General features: G+C 40.7%; 1 protein-coding gene across 3 annotated transcripts in view; it reads left to right on the top strand.

The window, feature by feature from the left end:
• PDCD1LG2 (programmed cell death 1 ligand 2) overlaps positions 1 to 19,332 on the top strand; it is a 129,100-nt gene that overhangs the window by 59,106 nt on the left and 50,662 nt on the right. Inside the window, exon 7 of one of the 3 annotated variants that reach the window (XM_006080602.4) lies at positions 4,038 to 4,375. The exons of the other annotated variants lie outside the window; for them this stretch is intronic. Coding sequence (XP_006080664.2) covers positions 4,038 to 4,043 — 6 coding nt within the window. The 3' untranslated portion in view covers positions 4,044 to 4,375. Of the gene's footprint in view, positions 1 to 4,037; positions 4,376 to 19,332 lie in introns of those variants that run through there. 3 annotated transcript variants of the gene reach the window in all.

Here is a 19,332-nt window from a genome sequence, read left to right as displayed (position 1 = left end):
ACTGATTTCCTTTAGGATGGACTGGTTGGACGTCCTTGCTGTCAAAGGGACTCTCAAGAGTCTTCTCCAACAGCACAGTTCAAAAGCATCAATTCTTCGGCTATCAGCTTTCTTTATGGTCCAACTCTGACATTCATACATGACTACTGGAAAAACCAAAGCTTTGACTAGATGGACCTTTGTTGGCAAAGTAATGTCTCTGCTTTTTAATATACTGTCTAGGTTGGTCATAACTTCTCTTCCAAGAAGCAAGCGTCTTTTAATTTCATGGCTACAGTCACCATCTGCAGTGATTTGGGAGCCCCCCAAAATAAAGTCTGTCACTGTTTCCATTGATTCCTCATCTATTTGCCATGAAGTGATGGGATCAGATGCCATGATCTTAGTTTTCTGAATGTTGAGTTTTAAGCCAATTTTTTCACTCTTTCACTTTCATCGAGAGGCACTTTAGTTCTTCTTTGCTTTCTGCCATAAATATGGTGTCATCTCCATATCTGAGGTTATTGATATTTCTCCTGGCAGTCTTGATTCCAGCTTGTGCTTCATCCAGTCCAGCATTTCTCATAATGTACTCTGCATATAAGTTAAATAAGCAGGGTAACATTATACACCGTTGATGTACTCCTTTCCGATTTGGAACCACTGTGTTGTTCCATGTCCAGTTCTAACTGTTACTTCTTGACCTGCATGCAAATTTCTCAGGAGGCAGGTAAGGTGGTCTGGTATTCCCATCTCTTGAAGAATTTTCCACAGTTTGTTGTGATTAGGCTTTGGCATAGTTGATAAAGCAGAAGTAGATGTTTTTCTGGAACTCTCTCCCTTTTTCGATGATCCAACACATCTTGGCAATTTGATCTTTAGTTCCTCTGCCTTTTGTAAATCCAGCTTGAACATCTGCAAGTTCATGGTTCACGTACTGTTGAAGCCTGGCTTGGAGAGTTTTGAGCATTACTTTGGTAGTGTGTGCTGCTGCTGCTGCTAAGTCACTTCAGTCGTGTCCGACTCTGTGTGACCCCATAGACGGCAGCCCACCAGGCTTCCCCGTCCCTGGGATTCTCCAGGCAAGAACACTGGAGTGGGTTGCCATTTCCTTCTCCAATGCAGGAAAGTGAAAAGTGAAAGCGAAGTCGCTCAGTCGTGTCTGACTCTTAGCAACCCCATGGACTGCAGCCTACCAGGCTCCTCCATCCATGAGATTTTCCAGGCAAGAGTACTGGAGTGGGGTGCCATTGCCTTCTCTGTGGTAGTGTGCGAAATGAGTGCAATTGTGCGGTAGTTTGAGCATTCTTTTGCATTGCCTTTCTTTGGGACTGGAATGAAAACTGACTTTTTCCAGTCCCATGGCCACTGCTGAGTTTTCCAAATTTGCTAGCATATTGAGTGCAGCACTTTCACAACATCATCTTTTAGGATTTGAAGTTGCTCAACTGGAATTCCATCACCTCCACTAGCTTTGTTCTTAGTGATGCTCCCTAAGGCCCACTTGACTTCATATTCAAGGATGTTTGGCTCTAGGTGAGTGATCACACCATTGTGATTATCTGGGTAATTCTGTGTATTCTTGCCACCTCCTATTAGTAGTGTGTGCTTCTGTTAGGTCCATACCATTTCTGTCCTTTATTGTGCCCATCTTTGCATGAAATGTTCCCTTGATATCTCTAATTTTCTTGAAAAGATCTCTAGTCTTTTCCATTCTGTTGTTTTCCTCTATTTCTTTGCATTGATCACTAAGGAAGGCTTGCTTATCTCTCCTTGCTATTCTTTGGAACTCTATTCAAATGGGTATATCTTTCCTTTTCTCCTTTGCTTTTAGCTTCTCTTCTTTTCACAGCTATTTGTAAGGCCTCATCAGACAGTCATTTTGCCTTTTTGCATTTCTTTTTCTTGGAGATGGTCTTGATAACTGCCTCCTGTACCATGTCATGAACCTCCATCCAAAGTTATTCAGGCACTCTGTCTATCAGATCTAATCCCTTGAATCTATCTGTCACTTCCACTGTATAATCATAAGGGGTTTGATATACAGCATACATAAAAGTCTAGTGGTTTTCCCTACTTTCTTCAATTTAAGTCTGAATTTGGCAATAAGGAGTTCATGATTTGAGCCACAGTCAGCTCCCAGTCTTGTTCTTCTGATGACTGTATATAGCTTCTCCATCTTTGGCTGCAAAGAATATAATCAATCTGATTTCAGTTTTGACCATCTGGTGATGTCCATGTGTAGAGTCTTCTCTTGTGTTGTTGGAAGAGGGTGTTTGCTATGGCCAGATATGTGTTATGCTTCCTTAAAAAAAAGTTATTCTAGTCATCCAAGTCATACTTTATTAGAGCTTCCAGACCTAATAAAGCAGCCTGACTTCTCTACTTTAGAGATCATGAGATTGAGTTTAAGGCATGTTAAGTGACAATTGATGAAATAATGACAAAAAAAATTGAAAGATCTTGTGATCCCCAGTATAACACTATTTATTTATCCATTCACTCTCAAACATGTATTGTGTTTTTATTTGCAAGACTCTGTGTCAGGTAGGCCATGGGAGAATTTTGAAAATAACTTAAGCACATTAGTCATCTAAGAGTCTTACAATGAAGAATTAGAGATGAGGCACTCAAAAAACTGCTCTCATTGCCATAGTTTAGGTTAAGATTAAAATATAAGAGGCCAGCTTTCTAAATACCTCTGTATACCTCTTTCTGTATACTTCTGTATACCTCTATATATTTCTATATACCTTATATTAAAATATGAGGCCAGCTTTCTATATATACCTATGTAGTAGTTGGTCCAATATCTTCATTTTGTTTTGCTTTGTTTACTTGATTCTCTTGTCTTTCCTCTAAGAACTTCCACCAGAGAACCAACCACAGCTTTGGCATTCTATTATAGCAACATGGACATGTCTCCTTTTCTTTTTCCTATGCCAATGGTTCTAATTTTTTTTCTTCTTTTCTCTTATAACCCTTTATATATATATATACACACATATATACTCTGAGTAGGAAAAAATTTGAGTTGTCCTCCTATATTCCTCTTTTACTCTCATACTATTATCAAACTCAAGCACATCTGACACCAGATGTGTGGAAGTTTTCCCCACATCAAGCCATTCTCTGCATCACAAGGTGAGTGTCCTACAATGTAACTCAGTTCTGACACTAACTGGTGATGGCGTGAGATTCCACAGGTTAAGGGCTCAGTTCCCAAGAGTGTTCCCCCTCCACTTCAGATGCCAGTCACACGTTCAGGCTGTCACCTGTACTTCTGACCAATCAACTATAAATCTGAGGTCCTTGGGTTCAACTAATTTGCTAGAGCTGTTCACAGGGCTCAGGAAAATAGTTTACATGTTTTATCAATTCATTATAAAAGGATATGATAGAGGATACAGATGGACACTGGTCCCTACTCTTGCTAGTCTCAGGGGGCCCAGTATCCTCAGACTGAAGGGGAAAGGGAAGGGAGCAGTTTCAGAAGCCTGGTGAGAACTGCAGGAGGAAAGGGCAGACCACAGAGCTGTAGGCTTTAAGAGAGGGATAAAACGGACCTGCAGCCTGTCCAGTAGGTGACTGAGGAAGAGATCTCCCAACCTTACTCTCCTATCCCATGCAATCTCCTCTCTCTCTGAGACTTGAGGGGAAAATGGAATGGAAACCAGAGGAAAGAGAGGCTAGTGATGCAGTCCTAGGACGTGCACAAGCTGAGCAGGGTGGAGGAAAATGCATCTCCAGGAATAAACAGAAATATCTGACACAATGAAAGGTCTGAATAGGGAAGCCCCTTGAACTTTGCTCATTTCTCAGCTGCCTGCAGCTCAGAGAACAGAGGAGAGAGCTTCTTGCCATCAGCCTCGGGAGAGAAACTAAAGATTTGGACTAGGGCAAATTGTCAAGGGGGTGGAAAGAAAGCTTTAAGCCCTGCTGCCTTTGAGCTTTTTTTTTTTTTTAACTCCAATTTTCTCACTCCAATCAGACTTTGAGAGTTTGTGTATTTTCCAGTCAGAAAAATGATTTTTCTGTTTGTGAACTTTTCTCTCCAGATTTGAACCTGTGGTCTCAGGAGCTGGGGTGACCTGATAGGACATCCTCAAGAAACTTCTAGACTCTAAACAAGAATCCCCTGGCCTGCAGAGCTTGTTGTTTGTACTTTTCAATTGTCTTTGTATAAACCAGCACTTTATTCTGGAGACTACAGCACGACGAGGCAGCACCCATCACCGTGTAACGGAAAGTCAGGCGACTGCCCCTCCACTCATCTGGGCTTTCTCCCCCACAGCCCGTGGCTCCACGCAAACACTACTGCACTTTAGAAAACAACCACAGTGGATCCTGGACCCCACTGAGGGTCCTCTGGCTCTTTTTTCTTCCAGACTGGAAACAGAGGGAATTATTTCTCCTTAAGTTTCCAAAGTGGTTTCCAGAAGCAGAGACAAGTAGAAGTTTCCAGTTACAGAAATGGACAGAAGATTGCCAGTAGAGTTATTTTTATGTGTAGTTTCCTCTGGATACTGAACAAGCCTATTGAGACTGTGAGTTCACAGACAGGACTTTATACAAAGTCAAGCCATAATTGACATGTTTTACGGTTTACAGGAAGCTAGAAAACATCTGTGTTGTTTTAACGAAATGTTTAAGCATTGAAGTACACAGAGTGGTCAACTACAGATTGTGGAGAAAAGCCATTGAGTATTTTTCTGAGATCTAAATCACAAAGCATTGATTTTAACTTGTAATGGAACTGTGTTGAACGGTATTTTAAAAGCAAAAGTAAACTACATCTTCCCTTCAAAAAATCCTGTCTTCTTAACCTCAGAAGCCAATCATACACATTTTAAGTTTTGTCATACTAATATGCTATTTCTGCAAAAATTTCAGATGAGTAGCTATAATAGTCAAAGCACCAAACTAAGGGTCCTTTCCTAGTCTTCTCTTTGACTTTAAACTTAACCTTTCAGTAGCTCAGTTTTCAGGTCTGTGATAGAGTGATGGTCACTAGCCATGACCTCTGATGATCAGTACTAGAAAACCTGTGGGACTCCATTATCATGTATCAAGGAGGAGGGTAACTGGATGTGGTCCATCAGGCTGATCATGTTCAATTTGGTCTTTGTGCTAGTACATTCAAGGCATTAGCTGACCTATAAACTATCCAAATGTAAACATTATCAAGTATAACAGACGATGAATGTGCTTCAAGCAAACTCTTTTAACTGATGCACAAAGAATAATTTTAGGTTAATGAGAATGAAGGGGGGTGAAAGTGGGTATCAGACAATTATGTAATATCTCAGTTTCTTCTGTTGAAAATCAAAGAATGCCATTGAAGAATAAAACTCAGTTCTTCAAAATGTTCCAGATGTTCTGCTTTTGGCTAAGTGGTTTCCTCAGGGCCCATCCAGATCAGTAAGTTTAATGTTCCATAAGGCCAGTTGGCTCCCATAGGTGTAAAAGCCTTTGCAGCACACTCAAATGCCTTCTTTAGAAGGACAGGGTCCCACAGCTGTCTCCCGGGTCCCATGTGTTGGTCTGGGGCCCCTGCTGGGGAAGGAAGCACCTCCTAATTGTGCAGAGGTCAGAGCAGGCAGACAGGACCTTCTCCCTGAGGAAGCAGGTCTGTCCATGTGGGCTGCACATCTCCACTGATACGTGATTGGCATGCTACATCCTTAGGTGGTAATATTTAACTCTATAAGAACCTGGTGGAATAATGGCTTCTGTCAAAATACCACCATATTTAGTCCTAGATCAGGGTTATTTTCTTAAACACCAAATTGTTTAAGAACAGGGCTCCCTAGCTCCAGTATCCCAAAATTCAGGGTTCTTTGGGGAAGAAGAGCACTAGGCATTGTGTCCTAGTGTGAGAAATGTTCTACAGTACAGCCTAACAACCATAATGATTAACATTTACCAAGTACTTCCCACCTGATGTTGTCTAGCATTTTATACATATTATTAAAATGAATTCTTTCAAAACCCTCTAAGAAAGGCACTATTTATTCATGTCTCCATTTTAAAGATAAGGAAACTGAGGCACAGAGAGGTTAAGAAATTTGGTTAAGGCTGCCTGGTTAGCTTGGAAAAGATAGAACTAGAACAATGGAACCACATTCATTACACCCCACCATGTGTCTTATTTCCTACTGGATGGGATTTAAGGTGGAATTTTACTGGTTACATACACCCTGTAGTCCTTTTTCCTGGTCTAGAATTAATTTCACTCTTACTGTTTCCAAAGAGGCACTACAGGAGGTAGAAGACAGGCTCTGATGTCAGAGATTCCAACCCCACCTCAACTGTATATGAATTACACAACTTTGTACATATCATCTGATCTCTAAGCATCAGTTTCCTTATCTAAAAGATGAATACAATCCTCCCTTGGTATCTCAGGGAACTGGCTCCAGGACCCCCTCAGATACCAAATCTGTGGATGCTCAAGTCCCTTATACAAAATGGTGCCATATTTTTGTGTAATCTATTCATGTTCTCCCATATACTTTAAATCATCTGCAGATTACTTATAAGACCCAATCAGTGTAAGTGCTTAAGTAAAATAGTTGTAACTACAATATAAATGCCATGTAATAGTTGAACAGCATATTTAAGTTTTGCTTTTTGGAATTTTCTGCAATTCTTTTCTAATATTTTCAATCCTCAGTTGGATGTGGAAACTCAATATGAAGGCCCAGCTGTAATATAAAAAAGACAGTTAGCATCTTCCTTTATCAGGCACTTAGCATGTACAGCACATGGTAAGTGCCTGTTAAATGACAAGTACCGCTGGTAATCCCCCTATGTACCAGCCACTATTTTTTGCTAAATGGGCAATGTCTGGACACTATTAAGCTAGTCTGTCTGCAGGATATTTCTCCTAAATCCTAATCCTAACGGAGAAGTGAGCTTCCAAGGATTTCCAGCCAAGGGGTTTTGTCCCCAGGCTCTCCTGTACATGCCGCATTCCCCAGCTAAGTCAAGGGGCTCTCCAGTCCTCCAGTATGCCTTGTGCTGTCCCTTGCACCCAGAACACCTCTTTTCTGGGGCCTCGATTTGCGTTCACAAAACCCTCTGCTTTCTTTAGATGCCAGTTCTGCCAGTGAATATTTTCTGGGTTTTTTTTTCCCCCTACTGAATATGAGCTCTCTTTACTTTGGGCGGAACAGTGTTTTCTTTGTCCCTCTCTGAAACAGTTATCTATTTTCAGTTTTGAATCATGAGGATTTGAGCACATTTTATATCGTCCCCTTAGCTATATGCTCCTAGAGGGCGGGAAAAGAGTGAGATTTTGTCATTCCTGCAGTATCTTGTATGTGAGCGATGCCTCATGCATGACTGGCTCTGAGACTCATTACAACACTGGACAGAGTGGCTACACTTAACGTTCTTACTTACCATGACCTTAGTATGATTGGCCAGAAAGTTGTGCAATGGTAATCCTCAAAGAAGAAGAGCTAAATGAGTTCCAAGTATTAAAAAAAAAAAAAAAAAAAAAAAGTCCCTTTTACAAAGAAAGCAAAAACAGCATTTGGGAGAGTTTGAGGACTTGAGAAAGCCAAACAAGCAAAAATCACCTATGACATCATCATCCAAACACAAGTATTTTCATTTTTGCTGTTAGCAGTTGCTTTGTCCAGACTTGTACAGCATCTTGGTATAGTTGTTAACATGTCATTTTCTGTCCTTTTTTCAAGTTTGTCATTGTACATAAGTTCACAGATGAGCTTCCCAGGTGGTGCTAGTGGTAAAGAACCTGCCTGCAAATGCAGGAGACATAAGAGATGTTCAGTCCCTGGGTCGAGAAGATTACCCTGAGTGGGGCATGGCTACCCTCTCGAGTATTTTTGCCTGGAGAATCCCATGAACAGAGGAACCTGGCAGGCTATACCCCATAGGGTCTCAGAGAGTCAGACATGACTGAAGCGACTGAGCATGCATGAGTAAATCCACAAATACGTTGCTGACTAGGCTTCCTAATTATCATTTTAATGGATGCATGGGCCACAGATCCATGATGAGCTGGAATTGGACCCAAACTTTGTTTATCACCTGATCACTCTAAGCCCCTATTTTGACCATTAGATCACAGTGTTATTTGGGGTTCCTAAGGATTAGCGGCACCCCTCTCCAGTACTCTTGCCTGGAAAATCCCATGGACGGAGGAGCCTGGAAGGCTGCAGTCCATGGGGTCGCTAAGGGTCGGACACGACTGAGCGACTTCACTTTCACTTTTCACTTTGATGCATTGGAGAAGGAGATGGCAACCCACTCCAGTGTTCTTGCCTGGAGAATCCCAGGGACGAGGGAGCCTGGTGGGCTGCCGTCTATGGGGTCACACAGAGTCGGACACGACTGAAGTGACTTAGCAGCAGCAGCAGGATTAGTGTGATTTCAGAGCAGTATTTTGGAATCCCTGAAAAGTTTGGATATTTCCATGTCTCCCAATGCACAGACACCTTAGTAAATGACTATGTCCCTTTAGGGATAGCTTGGAGGAAGACCTCCACTAAGTATTTGCAGCATTGTTGCACAGTCCTTTCTTAAGGGTCCAATTTTCCTCTTCAACCAGGAGCTTCAGATCTGTGAACTGGTTGGGTCTAGGAACTGGGCAAGAAGCTGACTCTTAACTGTGATAAGTCAAATTTCTGTCATATGGGTCAAGTAGTGTTTTGGTAGGCCAGCCACCCACCACTGCCCCCCGTCCCTCGCCCCACACCCCCTACTCTGGGATCCAGTCATCTCCACTGAAATCAGGAAGCCCATCTCAGTGGCAGCATTATCCAGCATCAACTTTGGCCTACAGAAAACAGCTCCCTGGAGGTATTCAAGATTGCTGGGGCTCCCTCACTAATGCATTTCTCAATGCTTTAATGAGGGAAACATCCTTTAGACACTTTCAAGGTGAGGAAAGACACATAGGTTACATGATAAATTACTCCATTATTCCTATCTCCATAAGCCATTAGACTCCTTTCTATACATTATTCCAGAGAAATTCTATCAAGTCAATATCATTGAATGTATTGTTGAACATAGGTTTCTGAGACCAGCAAACTGAGCCACTCCCAGCTGCTCAAACTAATACATTTGTTTTACCTAGCTTTTGCTGTATAACAAAACTTAGTGGCTTATATTTATCATATGTTTTTATGATTTTGTAGGTTAGCAATTGGGGCTGGGCTCAACTGGGGCATTTCTTCCTTACATGTTAGCTGGGCTCATTCATGTGTTGGCAGTCAGTCTGGCAGTTTGACAGATAGGCTGAAAGATGCTGGTCTCAGCTGGTCTTACATGTCTTGGAGTTGCTGCTGATTGCTAGTGGGCCATGTGTCTCCAGCAGGTTAGTCAGGCTTCATCAACATGGAAGCTGGTCCAGAACAGGAAAAACGAAGGCAAACCCCAACATGCAAGGGCTTTACAGGTTTCTGTTTGCATCACATTTGTTCCAGTCTCATTGGCCAAAGCAAGTCAGACAGCTATGCCAAAACCCATTGTGGAAGGGGTTACATAAGGGCACAATATACAGAGTGGCATGATTCTCTGGGGCCTATTATTGTAACAGTTTACCATAGCATTAAGTCCAAAAATCTATGGAAGGTGTATTATATCAGGGCTACCTAAATTAAGCCCCAACCCAATGTTATGTTCTGTTTACCTTGGTCTGATACCTTAGAATCCACCCTCTGTTATATTAGATACATTTCTTCTAATATAAACTTAACCAAATCTTGTCATTCTTTTGGAGTATAACCCTCTTCCTCCTGAACAAGACTGTGCCCTTCTCTCCCTAAGCAGGCTGGGATCTGACTCCAAATAAAAGATTGAAGGCCATGAAAGTTGGGAGCAAAGGAGTTTAAAATGAATAGGGATCTCCATGCAAGGTAACTGCTCCATATAGTCATTATAGGTTTTCAAGCAAAGGAAGGCTAGTATCATTAAATAGGAAATAGAGGCTTATTCAAGGGAAGCTCGGGGATACTTGGGAGATTCAAGATTCTCAGCTTCATCCAAGTCCACTCAAATGTTTCCATTCCTCAGAGTCCTATGCCTTCCAAATTACTGCCTAAACTTTGACATTTGAGATTTGGCCAGTCTGTGGATGCTTAGTTTGGGTCTGAATGTTTTAGCTATGTCTCCTATATGTAGAGGGAATAAGAGATACTCTGAGGGGCAGCCTTAGGAGCCCTCTGATGCCCTGAAGATGATTTGAGTTGAAAGATATGAGCTTGTAATTTTTTTCCTGCAAGCACAATATCACCATCAGAGGTAGCCATCTCACCTTACATTCCTTATAGTCATCTTCTCTACCATAATGATCACATACAGCAGTTACTTGATCTCCAAAAGCCAGCTGACCAGTGGCATTAAACCTGAGAAGAACAGATGATGATGTCATCTGTCATCAATAAATCATGATGTCATCACATTCCATAAATTACCACTTGCCATCATCCATTGGTGAAGAGCTTAGCTCTGAGTGCAAAGCAAATGAATCCAGATTCCTGGTTTGAAACTCTGTTTCCTGAAACCACTCTTAGTATCAAATACTGTATCATCCAGGGTTCAATCAGAAAAACAGTGTATTTAATATAAGGAATTGGTTATAAAAATATTAGAAGGCAAAAAGAGTAAAAAGTGATACCAAGGAAATCCAGATATTAGAACTGCAGAGAACAGTTCCCTTTCTGCTGTCTACTGCTATGACACATTCAGGATCTAGAAATAGGAAGGAATTCTCCCCTTCCCACGTTCCAGTCCCTAAGGCTTCCCATTTATTAAACAGGAAGTCAGCAGGCAAAGAAGGCTGGTAAAGGAGGTTTGCTGAATCAGAGCCCTACCACCAGCAGGTCAGAGTAGAGGAAGGTAGGCTTAGAACCACGAACAGTTCAAAGAATCTCGTTGCTGGATCAAAACTTATCTGAGTAAAGGAGATGTATTCCTTGTGAGAGGAAAAATACAGAGATGATGAATTCCAATTGAACTGTAGGACAAGGAACTTGCTTAAACTTTGTGACATCTCACCACATAACAAGAGCCTATTACGTATTTCTTGATTCAGTCAGTTCAGTTCAGTTCAGTGGCTCAGTCGTGTCTGACTCTTTGCAACCCCATGGACTGCAGCACACCAGGCCTCCCTGTCCATCACCAACTCCTGGAGTTTACTCAGGCTCATGTCCATTGAGTCAGTGATGCCATCCAACCATCTCATCCTCTATCGTCCCCTTCTCCTCCTGCCTTCAATCTTTCCCAGTATCAGGGTCTTTTCCAATGAGTCAGCTCTTTGCATCAGGTGGCCAAAGTATTGGAGTTTCAGCTTCAATATCAGTCCTTCCAATGAATATTCAGGACTGATTTCCTTTAGGATGGACTGGTTAGATTTCCTTGCAGTCCAAGGGACTCTCAGGAGTCTTCTCCAATACCACAGTTCAAAAGCATCAATTCTTCGGCTCTCAGCTTTCTTTATAGTCCAACTCTCACATCTATACATGACTACTGGAAAAACCATTTCTTGATTAACTGAGTAAAAAAATAACAACTAGGAACGGCTTTGGCCATGAGTATAGAACAAAATTAACTTATTTTAACATGTACTTTGCAGAATAAGTTATATCACTTGGTTGCAAGCAAAAGAATATCCGATGCAAACTGGCTTAAATTAAAAAGCAGAACGTGTCAGCTTATGTTAACTGAAGAGTCAAGGTGCTGCCAAAGATACAGTTGGGCAGAGGTGTCTAACAGTATTTTCTGTATCTCTGTCGGCGTTCTCTCCACTATCTCTTCATTCTGTTGCCTTTTTGTGGACTCTACATTTGAAAATCATCTCCCTTTGTGATCACAAGGTGGTTGTAGTAGTTATTAAACCTTCCATGTTCAAATCTGCACACACACAAAAAGCCATTTTGCCAGCATTTGCAGCAATTCATATATTAACTCTAGACAAGTTTATGTCATGTGCCCTCTCCTAAACCTATCACTAGAAGAAAAAGAATATGTGAGTTATGTCTTGAGTTTGGAGCTCCACTCAACTGTTGTTGTTGTTGAGTCACTAAGTCATGTCTGACTCTTTGTGATCGCATGGACTGTTGCAGCACGCCAGGCTCCTCTGTTCACAATCTCCCAGAGTTTGCTCAGATTCATGTCCATTGAGTCAGTGATGCTATCTAACTGTCTCATCTTCTGCCACCCCCTTCTCCTTTGGCCTTTGATCTTTCCCAGTATCAGGGTCTCTTTCAATGAGTCAGCTCTTTGAATCAAGTGGCCGAAGAATTGGAGCTTCAGCATCAGTCCTTTCAATGAATATTCATGATTAACTTCCTTTAGGATTGACTGGTTTGATCTCTTTGCAGTCCAAGGGACTCTCAAGAGTCTTTTCCAGCACCATAATTTGAAAGTATCAATTTTTTGAAGTTCAGCCTTCCTTATGGTCCAACCCTCAGATCTATACCTGACTACTGGAAAAACCAAAGCTTTGACTATTGTCAGCAGAAAGATGTCCCTGCTTTTTAATATGCTATCTGGGTTTGTCATAGCTTTCCTTCCAAGGAGCAAGCATCTTTTCATTTCATGGCTTCACTCACCATCCACAGTGATTTGGGAGCCCAATAAAATAATATCTGTCACTGCTTCCACATTTTCCCCATGTATTTGGCATGAAGTGATGGGACTAGATGCCATTATCTTAGTTTTTTTAATGTTGCATGTAAAGCCAGCTTCTTCAGTCTCCTCTTTCACTTTCATCAAAAGGATCTTTAGTTGCTCTTTACTTTCTGCCATTAGAGTGGTATCATCTGCATATCTGAGGTTGTTATTATTTCTCCCAATAATCTTGATTCCAGCTTGTGATTCATTCAGCCCAGCATTTTGCATTATGTTCTCTGCATATTAGTTAAATAAATAAGGTGACAATATACAGCCTTAACATACTCCTTTCCCAGTTTTGAACCAGTCAGTTGTTCCACCTCCAATTCTAACTCTTGCCAGTTGACTCACATACAAGTTTCTCAGGAGACAGGTAAAGTGATTTGGTACTCCCATTTCTTTAAGAACTTTTTACAGTTTGTTGTGATCCACACAGTCAAGGGTTTTGGTGTAATCAATGAAGCAGAAGTAGATATTTTTCTAGAACTCCCTTGCTTTCCCCATGATCCAATGAATGTTGGCAATTTGATCTCTGGTTCCTCTGTCTCTTCAAAACCTTGCTTGTACATCTGGAAATTCTTGGTCCACGTACTGCTAAAGCCTAGCTTGAAGGATCTTGAGTATAACCTTGCTGGCATGTGAAATCAGCACAATTATAATGTAGTTTGAACATTCTTTGGCATTGCCCTTTTTTTCCACATAGTACATGTGAACTTAAAGTGTAGCATACGGTAGGACCCCAAATTATAAATGGATGCTGGAGAGGAAAACCAATGTTTACCATCAAAGCCAGTTATTTAATCAGTCAACAGTTGATGAGCTCTTACTATCCACAAGGCTCTGGTGATTTAAGATGGCTAAATTATGGTCTTTGTCACTCATCACTAGGCTGAGAAGACAAAGATGAATGTAACCCTGATATCTGCCAGATATTGGGATAGATGGATAAGAATCCTAGTGATGTCATTTGTGCTGAGATGTTGGAAGTGCCCAGATGTTTCTGTGGGCTTCTCCTAGAATATATAGCACAAGATGTCAGAAGACTATTCTAAGAAAAGTATTGCTCTCACCTAAGACCCTGAGGAAAAATATTTCCAAAATATCACATTTTTGAAAGTTGATCATCCTGCCTTTTCTGATGATGTATTTCTTACCTCTATGGCATTTAGATGTGTTAAAGTGCCGGGAAGGGTTTGGACTATACATTATTCCTTTTGTTGAGCTTGAAACAATAGATAACCAATGTTATAGTGTCAGTAGCTATCATGAGGTTAATTGTTTATCATTGTAGCTAACTTTCATACCATGTGCCAGACATAGTTCTAATGGCTTTATTTAGCCTTTACAGTTCAATGAAACAGAGGCTACTCTTGTCTCCATTTTACATGTAAGCCAAGTAAAGTCCACAATAAAAGCTCACATCACATAGCAGAACAAGACCTCAAGATTCTGCAGGTCGCCCTTGATCCTAGGGCGTGTAATACAGTCAAGCTTACACCACATGGTACTTTGTAATTACATATGTGTTTGGTTTTCTCCAAAAGCCTGCATCACACCTAGGAATAGGAGCTGGATGTTTATTCATTTACAAAGTCCTAGAACCCAAACCCAAATGCAATACCACTTCAGTATTCTTGCCTTGAGAATCCCATGAACTGTATGAAAAGAGAAGAAGATAGAACACTGAAAGATAAACTCCCCAGGTCTGGAGGTGCCCGATATGCTACTGGAGAACAGTGGAGAAATAACTGAGGAAAGAATGAAGTTCAGTTCATTTCACTTCAATCACTCAGTCATGTTCGACTCTTTGTGACCCCATTGGACTGCAGCACACCAGGCTTCCCTGTCCATCACCAACTCCCAGAGTTTACTCAAACTCATGTCCATTGAGTCGGTGATGCCATCCAACGATCTCATCCTCTGTCTTCCACTTCTCTTCCCTTCTTCAATCCTTCCCAGCATCAGAGTCTTTTCAAATGAGTCAGTTCTTCACCTCAGGTGGCCAAAGTATTGGAGCTCCAGCTTCAGCATCAATCCTTCCAATGAATATTCAGGACTGATTTCCTTTAGGATGGACTGGTTGAATCTCCTTGCAGTCCAAGGGACTCTCAAGAGTCTTATCCAACACCACAGTTCAAAAGCATCAATTCTTTGGCTCTCAGCTTTCTTTATAGTCCAACTCTCACATCCATACATGAATATTGGAAAAACCATAGCTTTGACGAGATGGACCTTTGTTGGCAAAGTAATGTCTCTGCTTTCTAATATGCTGTCTAGGTTGGTCATAACTTTTCTTCCAAGGAGCGAGCATCTTTTAATTTCATGGCTGAAGTGACCATCTGCAGTGATTTTGGAGCCCCCAAAAATAAAGTCTGTCACTGTTTCCATTGATTCCTCATCTATTTGCCATGAAGTGATGGGACCAGATGCCATGATTTTAGTTTTCTGAACGCTGAGTTTTAAGTCAACTTTTTCACTCTCCTCTTTCACTTTCATCAAGAGGCTCTTTAGTTCTTCTTCACTTTCTGCCATAAGGGTGGTGTCATCTGCATATCTGAGGTTATTGATATTTCTTCCAGCAATTTTGATTCTAGCTGTTGCTTCATCCATCCCAGCATTTCTCATAATGTACTCTGCATATGAGTTAAATAAGCAGGGTGACAATATACACCATTGATGTACTCCTTTCCCGATTTGGAATCAATCTGTTGTTCCATGTCCAGTTCTAACTGTTGCTTCCTGACCTGCATACTGACTTCTCAGGAGGCAGGTCAGGTGATCTGGTATTCCCATCTCTTTAAGAATTTTTCACAGTTTGTTGTGATCCACACAGTCAAAGACTTCGGCATAGTCAATAAAGCAGAAGTAGATGTTTTTCTGGAACTCTCTTGCTTTGTCGATGATCCAATGGATGTTGGCAATTTGACCTCTGGTTCCTCTGCCTTTTCTATTTTTTAAAATTTATTTATTTATTTTAATTGGAGGGTAATTACTTTACACTATTGTAGTGGTTTTTGCCATACATTGACATGAATCAGCCATGGGTGTACATGTGTCCCCCATCCTGAACCCCCTTCCCAACTCCTTTCCCATCCCATCCCTCAGGGTCATCCCAGTGCACAGGCTTTGAAAGCCCTGTTTCATGCATCAAAGTTGGACTGGTGATCTATTTCACATATGGCAATATACATGTTTCAATGTATTCTCTCAAATCATCCTACCCTCGCCTTCTCCCACTGAGTCCAAAAGTCTGTTATTTATATCTGTGTCTCTTTTACTGTCTCGCATATAGGGTCATTGTTACTATCTTTCTAAATTGCATATATATGCCATAATATACTGTATTGGTGTTTTTTTTTCTGACTTACTTCACTCTGTATAATAGGCTTCAGTTTCAACTACCTCATTAGAACTGGTTCAAATGTGTTCTTTTTAAAAGCTGAGTAGTATTTCATTGTGTATATGTACCACTATATACTTTCTTATCCATTCATCTGCTGATGGACATCTAGGTTGCTTCCATGTCCTAGCTATTGTAAACACTGCTGTGATGAACATTGGCTTACACGTTTCTCTTTCCATTCTGGTTTCTTCGGTGTGTATGCCCAGCAGTGGGATTGCTAAGTCTTATGGCAGTTCTATTTCCAGTTTTTTAAGGGATCTCCACACTGTTCTCCATAATGGCTATACTAGTCTGCATTCCCACCAACAGTGTAAGAGGGTTCCCTTTTCTCCACACCCTCTCCAGCATTTATTGTTTGGAGACTTTTTGATGGCAGCCATTCTGACTGGCATGAGATGGTACCTCACTGTGGTTTTGATTTGCATTTCTCTGATAATGCATGATGTTGAGCATCTTTTCATGTGTTTGTTAGTCATCTGTGTGTCTTCTTTGGAGAAATGTCTGTATAGTTCTTTGGCCCATTTTTTGATCGGGTCATTTATTTTTTTGGTATTGAGCTGCATGAGCTGCTTGTATATTTTTGAGATTAATCCTTTGTCAGTTGCTTATTTCCTATTGTTTTTCCCATACTGAAGACTGTCTTTTCACCTTGCTTATAGTTTCCTTCGTTGTGAAAAAGCTTTTAAGTTTAATTAGGTCAATTTGTTTATTTTTGCTTTTATTTCCATTACTCTTGGAGGTAGGTCATAAAGGATCCTGCTGTGATTTATGTCAGAGAGTGTTTTGCCTATTCCTTGAGTGTTTTCTGCCTCTTGAGAAATTTGTATGCAGGTCAGGAAGCAACAGTTAGAACTGGACATGGAACAACACACTGGTTCCAAATAGGAAAAGGAGTTCGTCAAGGCTGTATATTGTCACCCTGTTTATTTAACTTATGTGCAGAGTGCATCATGAGAAACGCTGGACTGGAAGAAACACAAGCTGGAATTAAGATTGCTGGGAGAAATATCAATAACCTCAGATATGTAGATGACACCACCCTTATGGCAGAAAGTGAAGAGGAACTAAAAAGCCTCTTGATGAAAGTGAAAGAGGAGAGTGAAAAAGTTGGCTTAAAGCTCAACATTCAGAAAACGAAGGTCATGGCATCCGGTCCCACCACTTCATGGGAAATAGATGGGGAAACCGTGGAAACAGTGTCAGACTTTATTTTTCTGGGCTCCAAAATCACTACAGATGGTGACTGCAGTCATGAAATAAAAAGACACTTACTCCTTGGATGGAAAGTTATGACCAACCTAGATAGCATATTCAAAAGCAGAGACATAACTTTGCCAACAAAGGTTCGTCTAGTCAAGGCTATGGTTTTTACTGTGGTCATGTATGGACGTGAGAGTTGGACTGTGAAGAAGGCTGAGCACCAAAGAATTGATGCTTTTGAACTGTGGTGCTGGAGAAGACTCTTGAGAGTCCCTTGGACTGCAAGGAGATCCAACCAGTCCATTCTGAAGGAGATCAGCCCTGGGATTTCTTTGGAAGGAATGATGCTAAAGCTGAAACTCCAGTACTTTGGCCACCTCATGCGAAGAGTTGACTCATTGGAAAAGACTCTGATGCTGGGAGGGATTGGGGGCAAGAGGAGAAGGGGACGACAGAGGATGAGATGGCTGGATGGCATCACTGACTTGATGGACGTGAGTCTGAGTGAACTCCGGGAGTTGGTGATGGACAGGGAGGCCTGGCGTGCTGCGATTCATGGGGTCGCAAAGAGTCGGACACAACTGAGCAACTGATCTGATCTGATCTTAGTGTTTTCCTCTAGGAGAGTGTTTTCCTCTAGGAGTTTAAAGTTTCTGGCCTTACATTTAGATCTTTAATCCATTTTGAGTTTATTTTTGTGTATAGTGTTAGAAAGTGTTCTAGTTTCATTCTTTTACAAGTGGCTGACCAGTTTTCCCAGCACCACTTGTTAAAGAGATTGTCTTTTCTCCATTGTATATTCTTTCCTCTTTTGTCAAAGATAAGGTGTCCATAGGTGCATGGATTTATCTCTGGGCTTTCTATTTTGTTCCATTGATCTATATTTCTGTCTTTGTGCCAGTACCATACTGACTTGATGACTGTAGCTTTGTAGTAGAGCCTGAAGTCAAGCAGGTTGATTCCTCCTGTTTCATTCTTCTTTCTCAAGATTGCTTTGGCTATTAAGGCTTTTTGTATTTCCATACAAATTGTGAGATTATTTGTTCTAGTTTTGTGAAAAATACCATTGGTAGCTTGAATGGGCTTGCATTGAATCTACAGATTGCTTTGGGTAGTATACTCATTTTCACTATATTGATTCTTCCGATCCATGAACATGGTATATTTCTGCATCTATTTGTGTCGTCTTTGATTTCTTTCATCAGTGTTTTATAGTTTTCTATATATAGGTCTTTTGTTTTTTTAGGTAGATTTATTCCTAAGTATTTTATTCTTTTCATTGCAATGGTGAATGGAATTGTTTCCTTAATTTCCTTTTCTGTTTTCTCATTGTTAGTGTATAGGAATGCAAGGGATTTCTGTGTGTTAGTTTTATATAACTTTACTTTACTATATTCATTGATTAGCTCTAGTAATTTTCTGGCAGAGTCTTTAGGGTTTTCTATGTAGAGGATCATGTCATCTGCAAACAGTGAGAGTTTTACTTCTTTCCCGATCTGGATTCCTTTATTTATTTTCTTCTCTGATTGCTGTGGCTGAAACTTCTAAAACTATGTTGAATAGTAGTGGTGAAAGCAGGCACCCTTGTCTTGTTCCTGACTTTAGGGGAAATGCTTTCAATTTTTCGCCATTGAGGATAATGTTTGCTGTGGGTTTATCATATATGGCTTTTATTATGTTGAGGTATGTTCCTTCTATGCCTGCTTTCTGGAGGGTTTTTATTATAAATGGATATTGAATTTTGTCAAAGGCTTTCTCTGCATCTATTGAGATAATCATATGGTTTTTATCTTTCAATTTGTTAATGACTATCACATTGATTTGTGAATATTGAAGAATCCTTGCACCCCTGGGATAAAGCGCACTTGGTCATGATGTATGATCTTTTTAATATGTTGTTGGATTCTGTTTGCTAGAATTTTGTTGAAGATTTTTGCATCTATGTTCATCAGTTATATTGGGATATATCTTTTTTGTGGCATCTCTGTCTGGTTTTGGTATTAGGGCAGAAAAATATTCAGCAGGTAAAGGAACATGATAAATGCCCACCAAACCAAACAAAAGAGGAGAAGACAGGGAGTCTACATGAAAAAGAATTC

The sequence above is a fragment of the Bubalus bubalis genome, chromosome 3 (genome assembly GCF_019923935.1).
Source record: "Bubalus bubalis isolate 160015118507 breed Murrah chromosome 3, NDDB_SH_1, whole genome shotgun sequence".
Lineage (NCBI taxonomy): Eukaryota > Metazoa > Chordata > Mammalia > Artiodactyla > Bovidae > Bubalus > Bubalus bubalis.
Note: the sequence above shows the minus strand (reverse complement) of the source record. Positions and strands in the feature narration are given on the sequence as shown.